The following is a 16,257-nucleotide window of genomic DNA, read 5'->3' as shown; positions in this document are numbered from 1 at the left end:
ATTACCTTTTTAACTGATATTTTGTTAAATTATTGGTTATTTAACCACTTTATACGTTTTGTTGCTTATATGTTTACTTTTATTTATAGAATTCCGGACATAAATACCAAAATCAGATCGTAAAACTGAAAAAACGCATTGAAAGATGGATGTTATATTGCCAGAATTGAAAATTGTGAATGTGAAATGCCATAGATCAGAGCCTGTGAGCTAAGTAAAAAAATAAAATAAAAATACAAACTTCAATAATATGAATTATGATCATAAGCTTGTAATAAGTCCAGTTTTATTTTAATTGATAATAAGTACATCCATACCTATAAATTTTTAAGTAAGTAATACAATTACATTTATTATTATTATTATCTATGAAATTTTAAAAACATAAACTTTTATGATATATTATTATTACTAGTATTGAAATGGCTCCCTTGCGGATTTGCCAATATCAGAGTATTTAAACTTTGCTTTATTTGGAGTTATAGTGGGAGTACAAGTTCGGTTCCAATTCCCGCACAAGTTGACTGTTCGCTTAAACCGAAAATAAAAATCATCATATCAAAAATTTCGCTCTAGCGGGTACATCGTTCCATAGCTTAATTGGCTAGAGTGCCGACACGGTCAGTCGGAGACGCGGGTTCGAACCCCGCTGGAGCGGTCAATTTTTGATATGATATTCAAAAATGTTTAGAATTCCTAATGTGTGGGTAACACAAAAATAAAATCGAACATATTTAACTTTCGATTTAAATTGATTAGAAAGAATGGCTTGAAGTGAGCATTGGGAATCTGAGATTGGTTAATTTTGGGGCATCCCTAAAAACATGTATCCAGTCATTACAAATGTCATTAATTTTATAATTAACCTGGAAGTTAGCGAGGGAGGAACCTTTTTCTATACCAAGATTTAATACAACTTCGGGGACACTAGTGATGGCTTCACATGGAATTTTGTATAAAGGATTGAGCCTACACTGATAAATTGGACAGAGAAGACTGGTCAATTTAAGGAAATATTTCAATAAACATGGCAGCTCTTTGCGTCTCAAGTAATTAGAAAAAGAAGTAAGTTCAGATAGGATAAATAATTTTGGAATAAGAGGATGAGAAAAATACTGATATGCTTTGAAAAGAAAACGGTTAGAAAGGTATTATCTCCGAAACTGAAGAGGAGGCTCCCCACATTCAGTCTGAAGAGCGTTGATTGGAGAAGATCTCCTGGCACCAATAATTATTCGTAGCGACTTTGATTGAATCCTATCAAATAATTTTAAACTAGTTTTATTATTATTTTGAAGTAAAAACGATCCATAGTCCAAGTGGCTGTCCAGGGCGTTGTACACCAGTTTCTGGGTGTATGGATGCGAACCTCACCAGACACTAGAGAGCGAATGCATAATATTAATGTTTTTTTTTTTCACATTTTTTAAACTTCGTATTAATGTGAGTTGATCCCGACATTTTCGAATCTAGTACAACACCAAAAAATTCTACACAATCCTTAACCGGGAAAACTTGTCCGTTGAAAGTGCCACTTATATTTGGAGTAGTTCTACAACGAGAAAACACCACAACACTACTTTTCTCAATAGAAATTGACATACCATGGTTATCAAGTCAATCTGTTACATAAAATACAACTCTGTTTATTCGTTCAACAGAGTCCGAGAGACTCTCAGAGGAAATATATAAAGCCATATCATCCGCGTACTGAAGAATATGATAGAAACTAAGAACACAGATATCTAAATCGTGTGTGTACATACTATACAGAAGAGGACTGAGGACGGAACCTTGAGGAAATCCTCTGCATATCAATCTAGGAGATAGATCTAGATTACGAATTGAAAATGTAATTTACTATCCTCACTGGAATACTCAGATAGAGCATTTTTCGCCTGAGTATTGGAAGTAGTATATTATCGTACGCGGAAGAAATGTTCAAGAATAATCCTATGAGGGTCTCACGTCAGGAGAAGGCAATCTGGATATCAGTAACTAAGGAGGTCATGAGACTATCCTAGAGTTTGAGGAGTTTGAATTATATCATAGTGTGTCTGCCTGTCATAACCTGGGAGTGGAGGAGGACAAGGAAAAAATATAGTTTTGTGATAAGAAACAATAGTAGGAGTGGGTCTGACTTATCTGTTAGAAGTTGAGGGAGGTGAAGAAATAGATGAGAGTCTAGTTACATCAGAAAATGATTTTTTAACTTGGGGAAATCTGGTAGATGGGAGTCAGAGTTTTGAGGTTGTAATACTGTTTGTACTTTAATTTAACTGTACATTAATGGTAATTTCCGGGGGCATTTTATACTGGTCTATTTTAAATAAGCCAATCTAAGCTGTATTTCATAAGTACTCAGGTTTAAATATTGTATTTGGAATGTAGGGGCTTCCCACAGTTATCAATTTCGAGTGAAACACAATATTTCAATAAAAAGTAGAATAGATTTAAAGATGCTAAGAAATAAGGCTTTCAAATCAAATTAATGGACTCAGCTTTAGGACAATGTTTTCTTACATAAAGAAGGATAACCATTACTTGATCACAATTTAAAAATACCTATATTTCTGTAGATTTTAATTTTATGTAAAAAACATTAATTTGTTTAATTTATGGTATGTTCTTTGTTCATCTTATGGTTTTATCGTTAAAATCAGGAGAACAATGATGCTTCTTCGTTGTAACACAACAGCGAAGTAGTACAATAGATTTTTAGTATTCTCTCCTTCTCTTATGGTAGAATTTAGTAGTTTTTAATTTCCACTAGCAGTAGATTCGTAAAATAAAATCTAGTCACACTGCTGCCATTTCGCATTCAATTTTTAATATGTAATAATTGTGTTTGCTCGCAAACGAAAAAAAACCGACTTCAATTACATCGACAAGTAATACAACGTAGATCGACGAAAAAATAGTCAAGCAACTACGCGTTATCAAAGATTACTCAAAAAGTAGTTATCAGATGTCAATAAAATTTATATGTGACCACATGATAAACATCAGCTTTCGATTAAATTAAAAATTATCAAAATCGGTACACCCAGTAAAAAGTTATTGCGGATTTTTGAGAGTTTCCCTCGATTTATCTGGGATCCCATCATTACATCCTGGTTTCCTTATTATGGTACCAAACTAGGGATATCCCCTTTCCAACAAAAAAAGAATTATCAAAATCGGTACATCCAGTAGAAAGTTGTGCGGTATAATACAACGTAGGTCGACGAAAAAAACGTCAAGTAAAAACGCATTATTAGATATAACTCGAAAAGTAGTTGCTAGATCTCAAATAAATTTAAATGGGACCAATTGGCACACACCACCTTTCGATTAAAACAAAATTTGTCAAAATCGGTCTACCCGGTCAAAAGTTCTGATGTAACATACATTTAAAAAAAAAATACAGTCGAATTGAGAACCTCCTCCTTTTTTGGAAGTCGGTTAAAAATTTGTACAGTTTAGAGCGAAAGACTCGAATCCAACTCTCAATAAATTAAAAAAATTAAAAAAATCACATTTGACAGTTTGCTTGTGTTATTCTTTATCTAGTAGCGATTTTTTTGCATTTCTTTAATTCTCTTATGTTCTTTAAATAGTTTAGGTGCATTAGTTTTAATTTATGTTCCGACTAAAGAAATAAATATATTTTCTATAAATTCACATATCTTTTACTTGAGTTAAGTTTGTGCTCGCCTAAGGTTTTGATGATAACGATTATTAACTAACGCAAAATTGTAAGTCCTTCCTTTGTTGTGATTTTCATGTTACGTATAAATCAATGACTTTTTATATTGTTTTCTTGATTTTAGATGGGTGATTCTTGTGTGGAGACGCCGGAGGCTCCAGCTTGGTTATCAAAGCTAGAGAGCCAAAGGGAAAAATTGAGTAAAGCCCGTCTCGGCCATGATAGCGGCGCCGGTGCGCCATGTAATTCGTGTGGTGGGTTATCAAGCAGTTTTAATTATTGTTCTGTTAATTTATAGCCAATATTGATTAATGGCTTTTGCAATAGATCATTTCGATATTGTCATTATAGTAATAGACATTTTATTTAAATAATATCGAAAAGAAGAAGTATATTTTTAAAATTTAATTATTTCGTTATTACAGGTTCTGGTTGTCCTGGCTTGGATTTACATTTCTGGCGTAAGGTTTGTAGAGCCTGTCACTGCAGTAAAGATGTACACGACGTTCAGGATGATGACTTGTCTGGCTGGGCTCAGTTTGAACTGCTTGGCACTGCTAAACCTAAAAAAGCTTCAAGTAAGTAGTTATTATTTCTACTTAACTTTTCTGATCTGTACCTAATTTTCAGTGTTTTTTTTACAAAAAAACTTTATAAATTAAATTGTTATTATTTCTGTTTGCAGTGCCACTTATTAAAATTCGTGGTGTAACAGACAAGCCAGTGAAACTTGACTGGGTACCGCCCAATGCCTCAACAGAGCTGGTAAAAATTATTCATATTATTTAAAATAAATTTTATTATTCACGGCATAGATATGTAATAAATATTTAGATAGAGGTTTGATAAGATAAGGAGCATTGAATTTAATATTACTGGTTGCATGACTATATTTTTATTACTTTGATAATCATGAATCAAAGTTTGCTCAATCTTCATAATGAAAATTTTAAAAGGAAAATACATACAGTAATCCCCACTATAACATGGTAGATTCGTACCACGTTATAGAGAAGCGAGTTGTAGGAGTATTCTCGTATAAGCACACAAAAGTAAAACATAAATAATTTGCAACAAATTATTTATGTTTTACTTTTGTTTTACTTAAAAGCTGCAACGATTTAGACATTACAGCACTCCTAATTTTGTTTTCATTTTGTTATAACTAATGTTTTTACAATTCAAAAACTAGTGACACAAATTTAGTAAAATAATTTAATTTAATTTATAAAAACACAATTGACAAAGGTACGTAAAACTAATATGAACTGTGCAAATTATTTGTAAATTAGCAGTACAGAATTATAACGTGGAAAACCGTCGTGTTAAATGTCGGAATATTCATGTACCATATACGAGAGAGATTAAAATTACGTAATATGAAAATCAAGGCAAGTTGTCCACAATTACGGCTACAAACTAAGGAATAGGGGCTACTATGAGTCTAAATTTTGCAAAATTACTCGTTTTTTTAATTGACTTTAAAAATGGAGGAGGTTCACAATTCGACAGTATTTTTGTTAATTTGTGTGTTACCTCATTACTTTTTACTGGATGAAGCAATTTTGATTATTCTATTTTTAATTGAGAGCTGGTGCTTGCCATGTGGCCTCATTAAAATTTGTTTGGTATCTGACAAATACTTTTGACTAATAACTAGTAATGCATATTTAATTGACTTTTTTACCGCCTACCTACGTTGTTTTAATTGTCGATGTGATTGAAGTCGTTTTTTTTATTCATTTGTGATTGTTTGCTCGCAATGTATGCTTATGTTTGAAGAATTTAGTTATTACTTCTTTATTTTATGTATTTTTTAGGTATCTGAATATATGTCGTGCCTCGGACCGCTAGCTCCGGTATCGGGTTCTGAAGCAGCCAAGAAATGGCGCGCACAACTGCGTACTCAATTGCCTCCCCATGACGTAGCTCCGGCTGCAAGACACCATGCCTCTGATCAAGAAAAATCTGAACATACGGTAAGCAAACCAAATATGTACGATGCAATAATAGTATTAAGTATAAAAAATAAATAAAAAAAGGTAGGTTAGATAATGGTAATATTTGATTAATAAAAATTTTTTACTTCTGGAACAATTTTTTTTTTTGTTTAAATTTGTTATTTATTCTTTTAACGACTAAAAAATATAATATACATATAATATACATTTTTTAAAAACTTATAAATTTTCACATATGTAAAATGTTTGACAAATGACTCATTAAAAGAATTCTGAAATATGTACCTATGTCAATTTCTGTAAATTGAGTGTAAGAAATTTCTGCAGCTTAAAACATCTAGTTTTTGTCTTATAACAAAAGTTTCATTTAGTCACTACTTCATTGACAAATGAATGTTGATATGAAACTTGATAAGTTTTGCAAAATTTAATATAACTAATTTAGACGACATCTTTTTTCTTTCCAGGAATATATAACACGTATTAAAGATCATGTAGTTGGCATGGGTAATGTGGTAAGAGTAGGTCCTCTTCAAAGTGGAGAATTATATTCAGTTGAAAGTAGCAAGTCTCACACTGCCTCCAACCATACAAAATCTTATGCACTGCCATTAAAGATATCAAATATAACTAGAGGAGTTAAGTACAATATTGTGCCTAAAAATGCTTCAGACAAGAAACTTGTGTTAGATCCTCAAGGTAATATTGTCAGTAGTGCTGCCAATTTGCCAGATTATAAATCTAGTCCAATATTAAGCAGAATTGTAAAAGAAAAATTGCATGTAATGAAAATTGAATCTGACAGAATTAAAAGTGCCGTTGAACATGGTCCTGTTTATGACAAATTATTTAAGAATTTGAATGATTTAAGCATGCCAATTACTAATGATGTTTATCTGCAACCTATAAAGCTTTTTCGTGATGAGTACAATAAAAATCCTCAATTCAAGGAGGAGGTAAATGAATTTGCTAATAAAGCTCTAGGAGCACAAATAATGCCTGATCTGTGGTCTTTAAGTAACAATAATGTGAAAGGCACAGCTAAGTTGTTGGATGGCAGGATTCAAAAGGGTACTATTTTTGCTCCAAATGGTGAAATATGGAGTTGGAAACATGAACCAACTACACCAGAACATAGTGGAACTATTTGTTCAACAAAAATTAATCCCCAGTATTCTACCACTATGAAACCAATAAATCAAGTAGAACCACAGCAAACAGCTCCATTGAGAGAATATCGGAGAAATACTTCTGAGGAAGATTTGCCTCCACCCCCTCTGCCAAATTACAACACCTATCCTGGTGGAATGTCAGTGTCTCCACAAGGTAATGACTGGACTAATTCTCCTGATAACATTCAACTTGATTATAGTGGCAACCCAGTACAAGTTGGCAATTATGCAGAACAGATAGATCCAATTCTTACACAGTTTGCTGATATATCTCTAAACCCAGAGGAAATAGAATTTAATAGGAAATTGTACAATGAAGGAGTGCCATGTCAGCGTTGTGAAAAACCAATGTTTGCTGGAGAAGTTGCAGTAAAAGCTGAAAGAGCTGGCCAAGAAGCCATCTGGCATCCACAATGTTTCACTTGTTGCAAGTGTGGGGAACTTTTGGCTGATTTGGTATATTTCTACTACAAAGGTGAAATATATTGCGCCAGAGATCTTGCCAACGTGTTAGAAATACCGCGTTGTGCTGGTTGTGATGAATTGATATTTACAAGACCATATACAGCTGCGGAAGGACGAGCATTTCACGTACAACACTTCTGTTGCTACCATTGTGATGCCCCCCTTGGGGGACAAAAATATGTACCAGATGACAAGACAGGTCTACCTGTATGTTTACCTTGTTATGATCAATTTTATGCTGAACGATGCAGAGCCTGCGGTGGGGTTATTGGTCCAGAACAACAAGGGGTATCCTGGAGCAATATGCATTGGCATGCAGAATGCTTTATATGTTCAGGGCGTATGTGTGGGAAAAGTTTGCTTAGTGGCAGATTTGTCGTAAAACAAGAAATGCCCTTTTGCAGTGTACCATGTGTACAAAGTAGAATCAAGTAAAATAATGAACAGAAATAAATGTATAAATTATTGATGTTAAAATATATTTTTTTGATATATTTTACAAGACATTTAGTATTTTTATAAAGTTTTTACATATTTGTAAAGTAAATTTAGAAAAATTATTAAAAAATGTTATACATATCTTATGTACAAAAATTATGATTATAAATTAATAATAAATGAAGAAGACTTGTGAATTATGACAAATACAAATAAATGATAAGTTTTGATATTCCTGTTCAGGGGCCAATATTAATGTATTTATATTAAACAAAAATATGTTATTACTATAAAATGATTATTCAGAAGTTTTTTCTATAACAAAGTAACATAATTAAGTTAAAATTATATTACTTTTTGTATGTTTAAATAAAATTGTATTAGTATTGTGTAATGAAAGTGTAACTGAATGTGCCATTAATGCTAAGAATTTATATTTTTTGTAAGAATGATGATGGAAAAAATATGAGAATAATATATTTTTAAATGTGGCCTTTTGTTTTATTTTTCACTTACACATGTAAAACAAATATATTTGAAGGGTTTGGGACAACGGGGACAACTAAAGACGCATTTTTTAAAAATGAGTTTTTGATTAATTGTTGTGGCTCTTGATGAGTTTTATCATGTGGCAAAAAAGTTTGTGTTAAAGAGGTTCAACTACTTCAAAACTGCTTAAAAATAGTGGTAAAGAAAAACATATTGTCAAATCTAGTATATATTGGAAAGGAGGTCTGCAACTATTTCAATATCTAGTAAGTGTTTAATTATATTTAATTTTAAAAATGGATCTCGATCGTCCTCCAGACCCGCCAGATACGGATGGTTCTACTAACGATCGAAATATTTCTGAATCCTTTTCCTCTCATCAAAATATAAGAAAATGCCCAGCTATTGACTTTTCCAGCGACTCCTCTTCTAAAAAAACTATTGTACATCCATCCACGGCTAGCCCGTCAATACAATCACTTTACACACACCCATCCTTTTCCGAAGGCCCTAAGAGCTACTCTGATGTCGACAACGGTCCCTTCATTGTCCATGTCGCTCGTGAAACCCCCAGACCCAGCCTCAGGAACTACTATTCGCGCTTTGAAATTCGGCCAATTTTTACACACACACAAAATTGGCTCGGTTGTGAAAGACGGCGTTAAAAATGTAGGCAGAAACAAAATTTCTGTTGAATTTGTTTCAGCTCAAACTGCAAATGATTTTTTAAAAAATCCCATATTAGGAATGTGTAAGTTCACTGCTTCTGTACCGACTTACAATATAACTTGAATGGGTCTTGTAAAGGGTATTCCGGTTGACTGGTCAATGGAGGAATTAGTGGAGTCATTAGAGCTCCCATTTGACTGCGGTTCAATCATGAAAGCTCGAAGGCTGAATCGCAAAAACTTTCAGGAAGGCGTAATCACTTGGGTCCCAACCCAGTCAGTGGTTCTAACTTTTAGAGGTCAAATTCTCCCAAGTAGAGTTTTTTCGTTCCACACATCCTTACCAGTTGAGACCTATAATTTACCTCCCATACAGTGCCTAAATTGTTGCCGTTTTGGCCACATTAAGACACAATGCAGGTCACAGCCAAGGTGCTACAAGTGTTCACAATCGCACACAGGTGAGTCATGCGACGTAACTAAAGAAAATGCGACTTGCTTACATTGTTCTGGTAGGCATTTTACAACCGAAAAGGACTATCCTGAATACCTCCCTCAAATTAAAATTAAAACTGATATGTCCACAGATAACATATCCTATATAGAAGCATCCTCTCGCTATCCTCCTGTTCGTCGGTCATATGCAGAGATGACAAAGGAAATGTTCATCCCACCCGTATATATTCCCACCTCGTCAACGCAACCTCCTTCACCGAATAGGTCCTATCGTAAAACGGTAACGCATTATCCTCGTCCTGTGGCCGCTCTAGGCAAAGGGTACGATAAATAAGCCCATCAATCCATTGTAGGTGACATCCCTTCCTCTCGCCCTAATGGTTGTGCACTAAACAACCCTCATAGTCCCTTAACCCCTTATAATAGTAACCTATTAGAAAACCTCGTCCAAATAATCCTCAGTATTGTAACTACATGTAACGATATGTCCTTACCGCCCAACGTTGCCGCATCACTTGCTCAACTCTTCTCTATCCTTAAAAATGGCCTCACTCAGCTTTCTTCAATGGAACTGTAAGAGCATCCGCCCAAAAAACATGAAATCCTATCCTTAATCAACCTGCATAATCCTACCATTATTGCCATCTCTGAAACATGGTTAGTTCCAGGTTCTCGTTTTCGGGTTCCGGGTTTCTTCTGTTTGAGAGATGACAGAAGTGATGGGTATGTGGGTAGTGCCATCCTCATTCGGCACAAAATCCCCTTCTCCCAAATCCCCATATCCTCTCCCAGCCAGCACATCAATGCTGTTGCTGTTAGATCCTGTGACATTTCCTTTTTATCCCTGTATTTTCCTCATCCTAGTCCTTCCCTTATTCCTGAACTCCGTTCTATCTTTTCTTCTCTTCCTAGCCGTGTTCTTGTCATGGGAGATTTTAACCAACACACCTCCTAGGGATCCCGGCTTGCTAATGGTTTGGCTCTCCTGTTGTTGGACGTCTTTGATGAATTCAACTTTTGCATTCTCAATAATGGTTCACCAACTCGGAGAGCTTATCCTAATCAGAACCCCAAATCTGCTGTAGACCTTTCCTTAGCCTCCCCTTCTTTAGCTTCTATGTTGTCCTGGAAAGTCCTCCCATCCACTTTTGGCAGTGATCACTTTCCCATTATCCTTGCCATGCACTTACGACCTTCCCTGCCTTCTAACCCTATCTCTATTCTTAAATAAATTTAAATTGAAGTTTTTTAATTTCTTTCCTTATGCTGAATCTGTTGATAGCATGATTGACATCCTCCCTGATTCTCAAGATGATGGAAATATTTTAATTTGTTATGATCTTTTTCTTAATGCTATTTTAAATTCTGCTAATACCCATTTTCCTAAAAAGCACCACTCAAAAACACGTTTGCTTTCCACCCCCTGGTGGAATGAGGATTGCAAACGCCTGGCTGAACTAAGATCGGAAGCAGAAAAGGCATACTCTTTGAGCATGTGCCCTGAAAACTTTATCAGATATCAAAAATTGGATGCCAAGTTTAAACGCTTGGTGTCAAAAAAGAAAAAATTTGGTTAGATTCGTTTCTGTGAATCCCTTACTCCCCGCTCTCCTCTCCGTCTAGTTTGGAACCAACTTAAAAAATTTCGCCACTCCCTAGCCTCTGATAGCCTATCCTCCAATGATCCTTCTGTGTGGCTTAATGATTTTGCAGACAAATTTACCCCTCCCTTTGTCCCTTGTGAGGACAACATCTTTACTTCAATGCCCGTATCTATCTTGTATGAAATGGATACCCTCTTTCCTTTTTCTGAGGTTCAGTGTGCTCTGAATGGATTGAAAGATTCAACACCTGGGGAAGATGGCATTCCATACTCTCTTATCCTAAATTTAAATGAAAAAGCAAAACATTGCTATTTTAACATCATTACCACCTTGTTTATGACAGGAATCGTCTCGCAATCATGGAAGTCTCAAATTATTATCCCAATATTAAAACAAGGTAAAAATCCCCTAGACAGTAATTCTTATCGTCCTATTGCTTTATCGTCTACTTTGGCAAAAGTTACTGAGCACCTTTTGAAAAATCGCCTGGAACGGATAGTGGAAAGCAGAAACATTCTGTCTCCCTCCCAATTTAGCTTTCGGAAGGGTTTCAGTACAACTGACAGTTTAAGTTTACTTACAAGAGACATTCGATTAGCTTTTGCTAAGGGAGAATATCTTGTAGGCATTTTTCTGGACATAGCGTCTGCATACGATAGTGTCCTTCTTCCGATACTCAGGCAGAGCACCAGCTGAGTGTTCCGCCAAGAATGGTTCATTTTATATGCAGTATGCTATCCTGCAGAACAATATCTTTGAGACATCCACTATTTGTGCTTCCTCCCAGATTTATCTGGAAAGGTCTCCCTCAAGGCTCTGTCCTCAGTACCTTGCTCTATAGTATTTATACACATGATCTCGATATGTCTGTTGATAACTTCTGTAACATTTTGCAGTATGCAGATGACATTGTTTTATATCATAGTTCAAATTCAGTAGAAAATTTATCTTTTCGACTCAACTCTGCTTTACATTACCTAGGCCAGTGGCTGGGTGACAACGGTCTATCTTTATCGACAAACAAATGCCAGGCTGTCACCTTTACCAGGAAAAGAGTAGCCCCTGTCTTTGATTTGGTTTATCAGGGTGAGCGCATCAACCTGGTGGACAAGGCAAAATTTCTTGGTATAATACTCGACAGCAAACTGAATGGATTTTCCCACATAGAATATATTTCCAAAAAGTGTGAAAAATCACTTAATGTATTAAGAGCAATATCAGGTGTATGGTGGGGTGCACATCCCTACTGCTTAAAATTAATTTATCATGCCCTTGTACGTAGTCATATGGATTATTGTCTGTTTGTTTTAGACCCTATTAGTAAGTCACTATCACAAAAGTTAAATAAAATCCAATACAAAAGCCTACGGATTATCCTAGGTGCCATGAAATCGTCGCCTACTAATGCCCTACAGGTTGAGTGTGTTGACCCTCCTTTGCAAATCAGAAGACAATTTTTAAGCGATCGTTTTGTCATAAAATCATTACAGCTGTCTTCCCATCCTCTTTGGCCTAAACTCAACAAGCTCTCCCAACTCTGCAACCCAAACCGGCCACGTTCCTACATTTTAATCAGCTACACCAAATTTTTAAACCTCCCAAATCCTCTCTCAACCTTTTGTATCAATCCCTTATTCTCTACTTCCTTCAAAGCCCTTACCTTCAATGTTCCTATCGTCACAGATTTGGGTCTGAAAAAAGGAGATCCTGGTATAAAGTTAAAATTTCAAGAAATTCTTCATCAAAATTGGTTAAATCATCATCATATATATACCGATGCATCTAAACTTTCCCCGTCCAGCTGTGTTGGTGCTGCCTGCTGGATCCCTAAATTTAAAATCATTCTCCAATTTAAGTGTCCCCCTGAAACATCTGTGTTTACCGGTGAAGCTATTGCTATACTGGAAGCCATCCTCTTTGCCCTCTCCCATGACTTAGGACCGACAGTAATTTTCACTGACTCACTAAGTTGTCTCTTAGCCATTAAGGAAAATCCCTTTCGTAGCAAATTGAAAATTTCTATTGTTTTTAAGATTAGAGAGGCTTTGCTCTCTTGCAGTCAAAAGGGTCTGCATATTCTGCTCGTCTGGATTCCAGGCCATTCAGGCATTGCAGGCAATGAGACAGCAGATTCATGTGCTAAAGCTGCAATCCAAACTGGTATCCTTGATCACTACAAAAACTCCTGCCAAGACCTTCGTTCCCTAGCCAAAATCCATATGGACAGTCCTGGAATTTATCTTGGAGTTCATCAAAATTGGTAAAGGGTAAATTTTACTCAAATATACAACCAGACATCCCAAGACGCCCTTGGTTTTCTCTTCATAGACATGCTCGTCGTTGGGTAACATCTAGCATATGTCGCTTACGTCTTGGCCATGCGTGTACACCTGTTCATCTGGCCAAAATCAGAGTTCGTGACCACTCATTGTGTGAATGTAGCCTTGACGAAGGCACGGTTTCCCACATCCTTTTTTCCTGTCCCAAACTCATCCGTCCTATATACGACATCCTTCCCCATGATATTCCCCGCCCTATAAATGTTCAATGTTTGTTAATGTTGGTGTTTAGTCCCTATTGTAGATTTTTGTGTAAATATTTTGAAATAAATAAAATTAAGTTGTAAATAAATCATGTGTCTGTCCTAGTGTAATTAGTTTGTAATAGTTTTGTTACTATCAGCTGTAGTCATAATTTAACATTAAATGTTTGTGTTGTTTTAGGTTATGGTGTAACAATGAAAGTCTGACTATTTTGCCTGTTTTCAAAATAAACAGAGACTGTTATCTCTACTGCACCGACCAATCAATCTCCTTCGTGTGTTCTGCACTCTACGTGACATTGGCGGAATCAACCGTGCTACTTTGGCACAACTGGAAGCCATTAAACCAATCAATCAATCGTGTTTTCCTATTTTCGCGCCAATACATTGTAAAATATTTCAAGATATTAAAATGGAGTGGAGCTATAAAGAGAACTGAATCGCTGTGATTGCGTTCACAAAGTTAGTATGGAGCCAAGTACAATTTTTAAAACTCTATATCCTTGGTGTTCGTTAAATATTTGTATGTGAACTATTGATAGGTATGATGAAACCTCCTCTATTTGTGACAGAAAAAGATCTGGCCATCTACGTAGTTTTCGTACGAAAAAGGCGATCATAGAAGTAAGGGAAAGAATTCGCAGAAATCCTGTCCAAAAACAAAAGATCTCGGGAGATGAAGATAGCACCTCGCGTATTTTAAACGATGACTTAGGACTTGCAGTCTATAAGACACACTGGTAAACTTTGTTAACGGATGAGGATATTTTAACAAAATGACCGTTTTTATGCTCAAAGCTCTGAGGAAGATTCCCTATTAGTTAATAGAGTACAACGTGGGCATTATCCGACTTCAGTGATGGTTTATAGGGGAGTTAGCTATGAAGGATTGACTGAGCCATATTTTTATGAAAAAGGTATCGAAACACAAGTGTATCAAGATACCATTCTTGAGAAGGTAGTAAAGCCCCTTAACCATGTTCAATAACCAAGAATGGTCCTTTTAACATGACTTGGCGCCGATTATAAAGCTCGATCTACCCAATTTTGGTTAAAAACCAACGTTCCGGACTCCAACAGAGCTGAAGGCTGGCCGACATCTAGTTTCGAACTTAATCAGCTGGATTATGATTTATGGTCAGTTTTAGAGAATACCTATGGTTTGCTAATTTGGATTCCCTAAAACAATAAAAATATTCCCATGCAAAGAGTGCGTGCTTCTATTGATAACTGACCTAAACGCTTAAAGGACTATTGCAGCCAATGGAGGCTACATTGAATAAGCTTTATATATTTTTAATGGTTTTATATTAATGTTTTAAACTAACAAACTTTAATATTAATAAATGTTATGTGCAATAGAAAAATTATTTTTTTTTTGTCTGTAACAATATTTAGGGCAAGACATGTATAAATAAATGAACGCCATGCTTCAATTTTTTTTATAATTTATCACATTATATTTGGAACTTTATAAAAAGTTATGCGTGGTTAAACATAAAAATGTCACCGGCTTTAACACCTGCGCAGAGTGCCAACACCGTCGTTCATACAACACACACTCAGACACACTACACACAAGCACAAATAGAGCAAAAATCGTGTCCAACAAGCCGCTCAGCGGGACAACACAACAGCTCCGAGGATGTCTCCTGGCCGCACCTTTCTCGGCCAAATAACTAGGACCATGTCTTCCTCACTCCAGGACCTGTTTAGGAATAGGGCCAACCAAAACGCACCTCCGCAGCCGACTCAGAGCAGGATGACACAATCCTCGCTCACTGAAGTGAATGGAAGTGGAGAAGTTGGTATTAGGACCAGATGCGTGGCTATTCATGGACAGCGAAGTGGAGAGGATAGGGATAAGCTTCTGTCGCTCGACTCGCCGTATTGATAAACGGTAGCACTCACTTCACCAAAGACAATAGTCCGAGGCACCCAGAGGCGTCACCGGCCGCTCGAACTAGGGCCGACATGGGACAAGTATCACCACCGAGACTTCGACCGTCGTCCACACCGCTTCAACACGCGAAAAACGCCCTAATCGAGTTCCTGGCCATAATAAAGGCAAACCGCGAGGTAAGCCTGGCCACCTGCAAAAAGATCATGCAGGCCTACCAGTACGATCACCAAAGATTACTGGAGGTGTAATTCGAAGAAGCCGAAGCAGCCATATACAACAGTGATACCCGACAAATACTCAAGGGCAAGATGTCGGGTATGGCCGCATACAACATAACAGCAGGCTTCGTGAGCGCGGTCGAGTCTGAGGGTAATAACGAGGTGTCACAAATCTTCGAAACACCCGAAGGGAACCCGGTGGTGGTAGTAGCGAGATGCACTAAAGTAATGCTGCGTGACCGGATGCTATGGATGGCAAAAACCATCACGGGCGACCGGGCCGAAGCCGGCTGACCGTACGTGACCTGGGAACTACCATCACTGGAGTGGATAAACGGGGTACCAGGATGCGGCAAGACAACCCGCATAGTCGGGTACTTCGATGGGGACACGGAAGTCGTGATTACGACAGTCGAGGCGGCCAAAGATCTAAAAGAGAAACTGGTGCACCGCTATGGCAACAAGGTCCAGCATAGGGCTACTACGGCCTCCGTTCTGGTAAATTGCTTCCGCGAGGCTTCAAAAATCAACCGCCTAACGGTGTACGAAGCCCTTATGAATCATTTCGGAGCCATAGTAATGGCCGCCCGACTATCGGGAGCTGAGAAGGTAGTCCTCATCGGAGACATAAACCAACTGCCGTACATCGACAG

The 16,257-nt window shown here is 36.7% G+C and overlaps 2 protein-coding genes and 1 long non-coding RNA gene across 3 annotated transcripts; 2 read left to right on the top strand and 1 right to left on the bottom strand.

The window, feature by feature from the left end:
• The first annotated feature begins 3,524 nt into the window (after positions 1 to 3,524).
• LOC123657867 (testin) lies at positions 3,525 to 7,800 on the top strand. The gene is made up of 6 exons (XM_045593364.1): positions 3,525 to 3,737; positions 3,813 to 3,942; positions 4,114 to 4,266; positions 4,374 to 4,453; positions 5,509 to 5,667; positions 6,117 to 7,800. The coding sequence occupies exons 2-6, from the start codon at positions 3,813 to 3,815 to the stop codon at positions 7,719 to 7,721; spliced, it is 2,127 nt and encodes a 708-aa protein (XP_045449320.1). The 5' UTR covers positions 3,525 to 3,737; the 3' UTR covers positions 7,722 to 7,800.
• On the bottom strand, positions 4,079 to 9,455 carry LOC123657868. The gene is made up of 2 exons (XR_006743789.1): positions 9,385 to 9,455; positions 4,079 to 4,251 (listed from the first exon to the last, which is right to left on the bottom strand). It is a non-coding gene; the product is annotated as an uncharacterized LOC123657868 (long non-coding RNA).
• Positions 9,456 to 11,804: 2,349 nt separating this feature from the next.
• LOC123658025 lies at positions 11,805 to 14,471 on the top strand. Its single transcript, XM_045593505.1, has 4 exons — positions 11,805 to 12,215; positions 12,798 to 12,887; positions 12,975 to 13,201; positions 14,282 to 14,471. The coding sequence occupies exons 1-4, from the start codon at positions 11,805 to 11,807 to the stop codon at positions 14,469 to 14,471; spliced, it is 918 nt and encodes a 305-aa protein (XP_045449461.1).
• The last annotated feature ends 1,786 nt before the right edge of the window (positions 14,472 to 16,257 follow it).

Source organism: Melitaea cinxia, chromosome 11 (assembly GCF_905220565.1).
Source record: "Melitaea cinxia chromosome 11, ilMelCinx1.1, whole genome shotgun sequence".
Classification (NCBI taxonomy): Eukaryota; Metazoa; Arthropoda; class Insecta; order Lepidoptera; family Nymphalidae; genus Melitaea; species Melitaea cinxia.
This window is presented reverse-complemented; position numbering and strand designations above follow the sequence as displayed.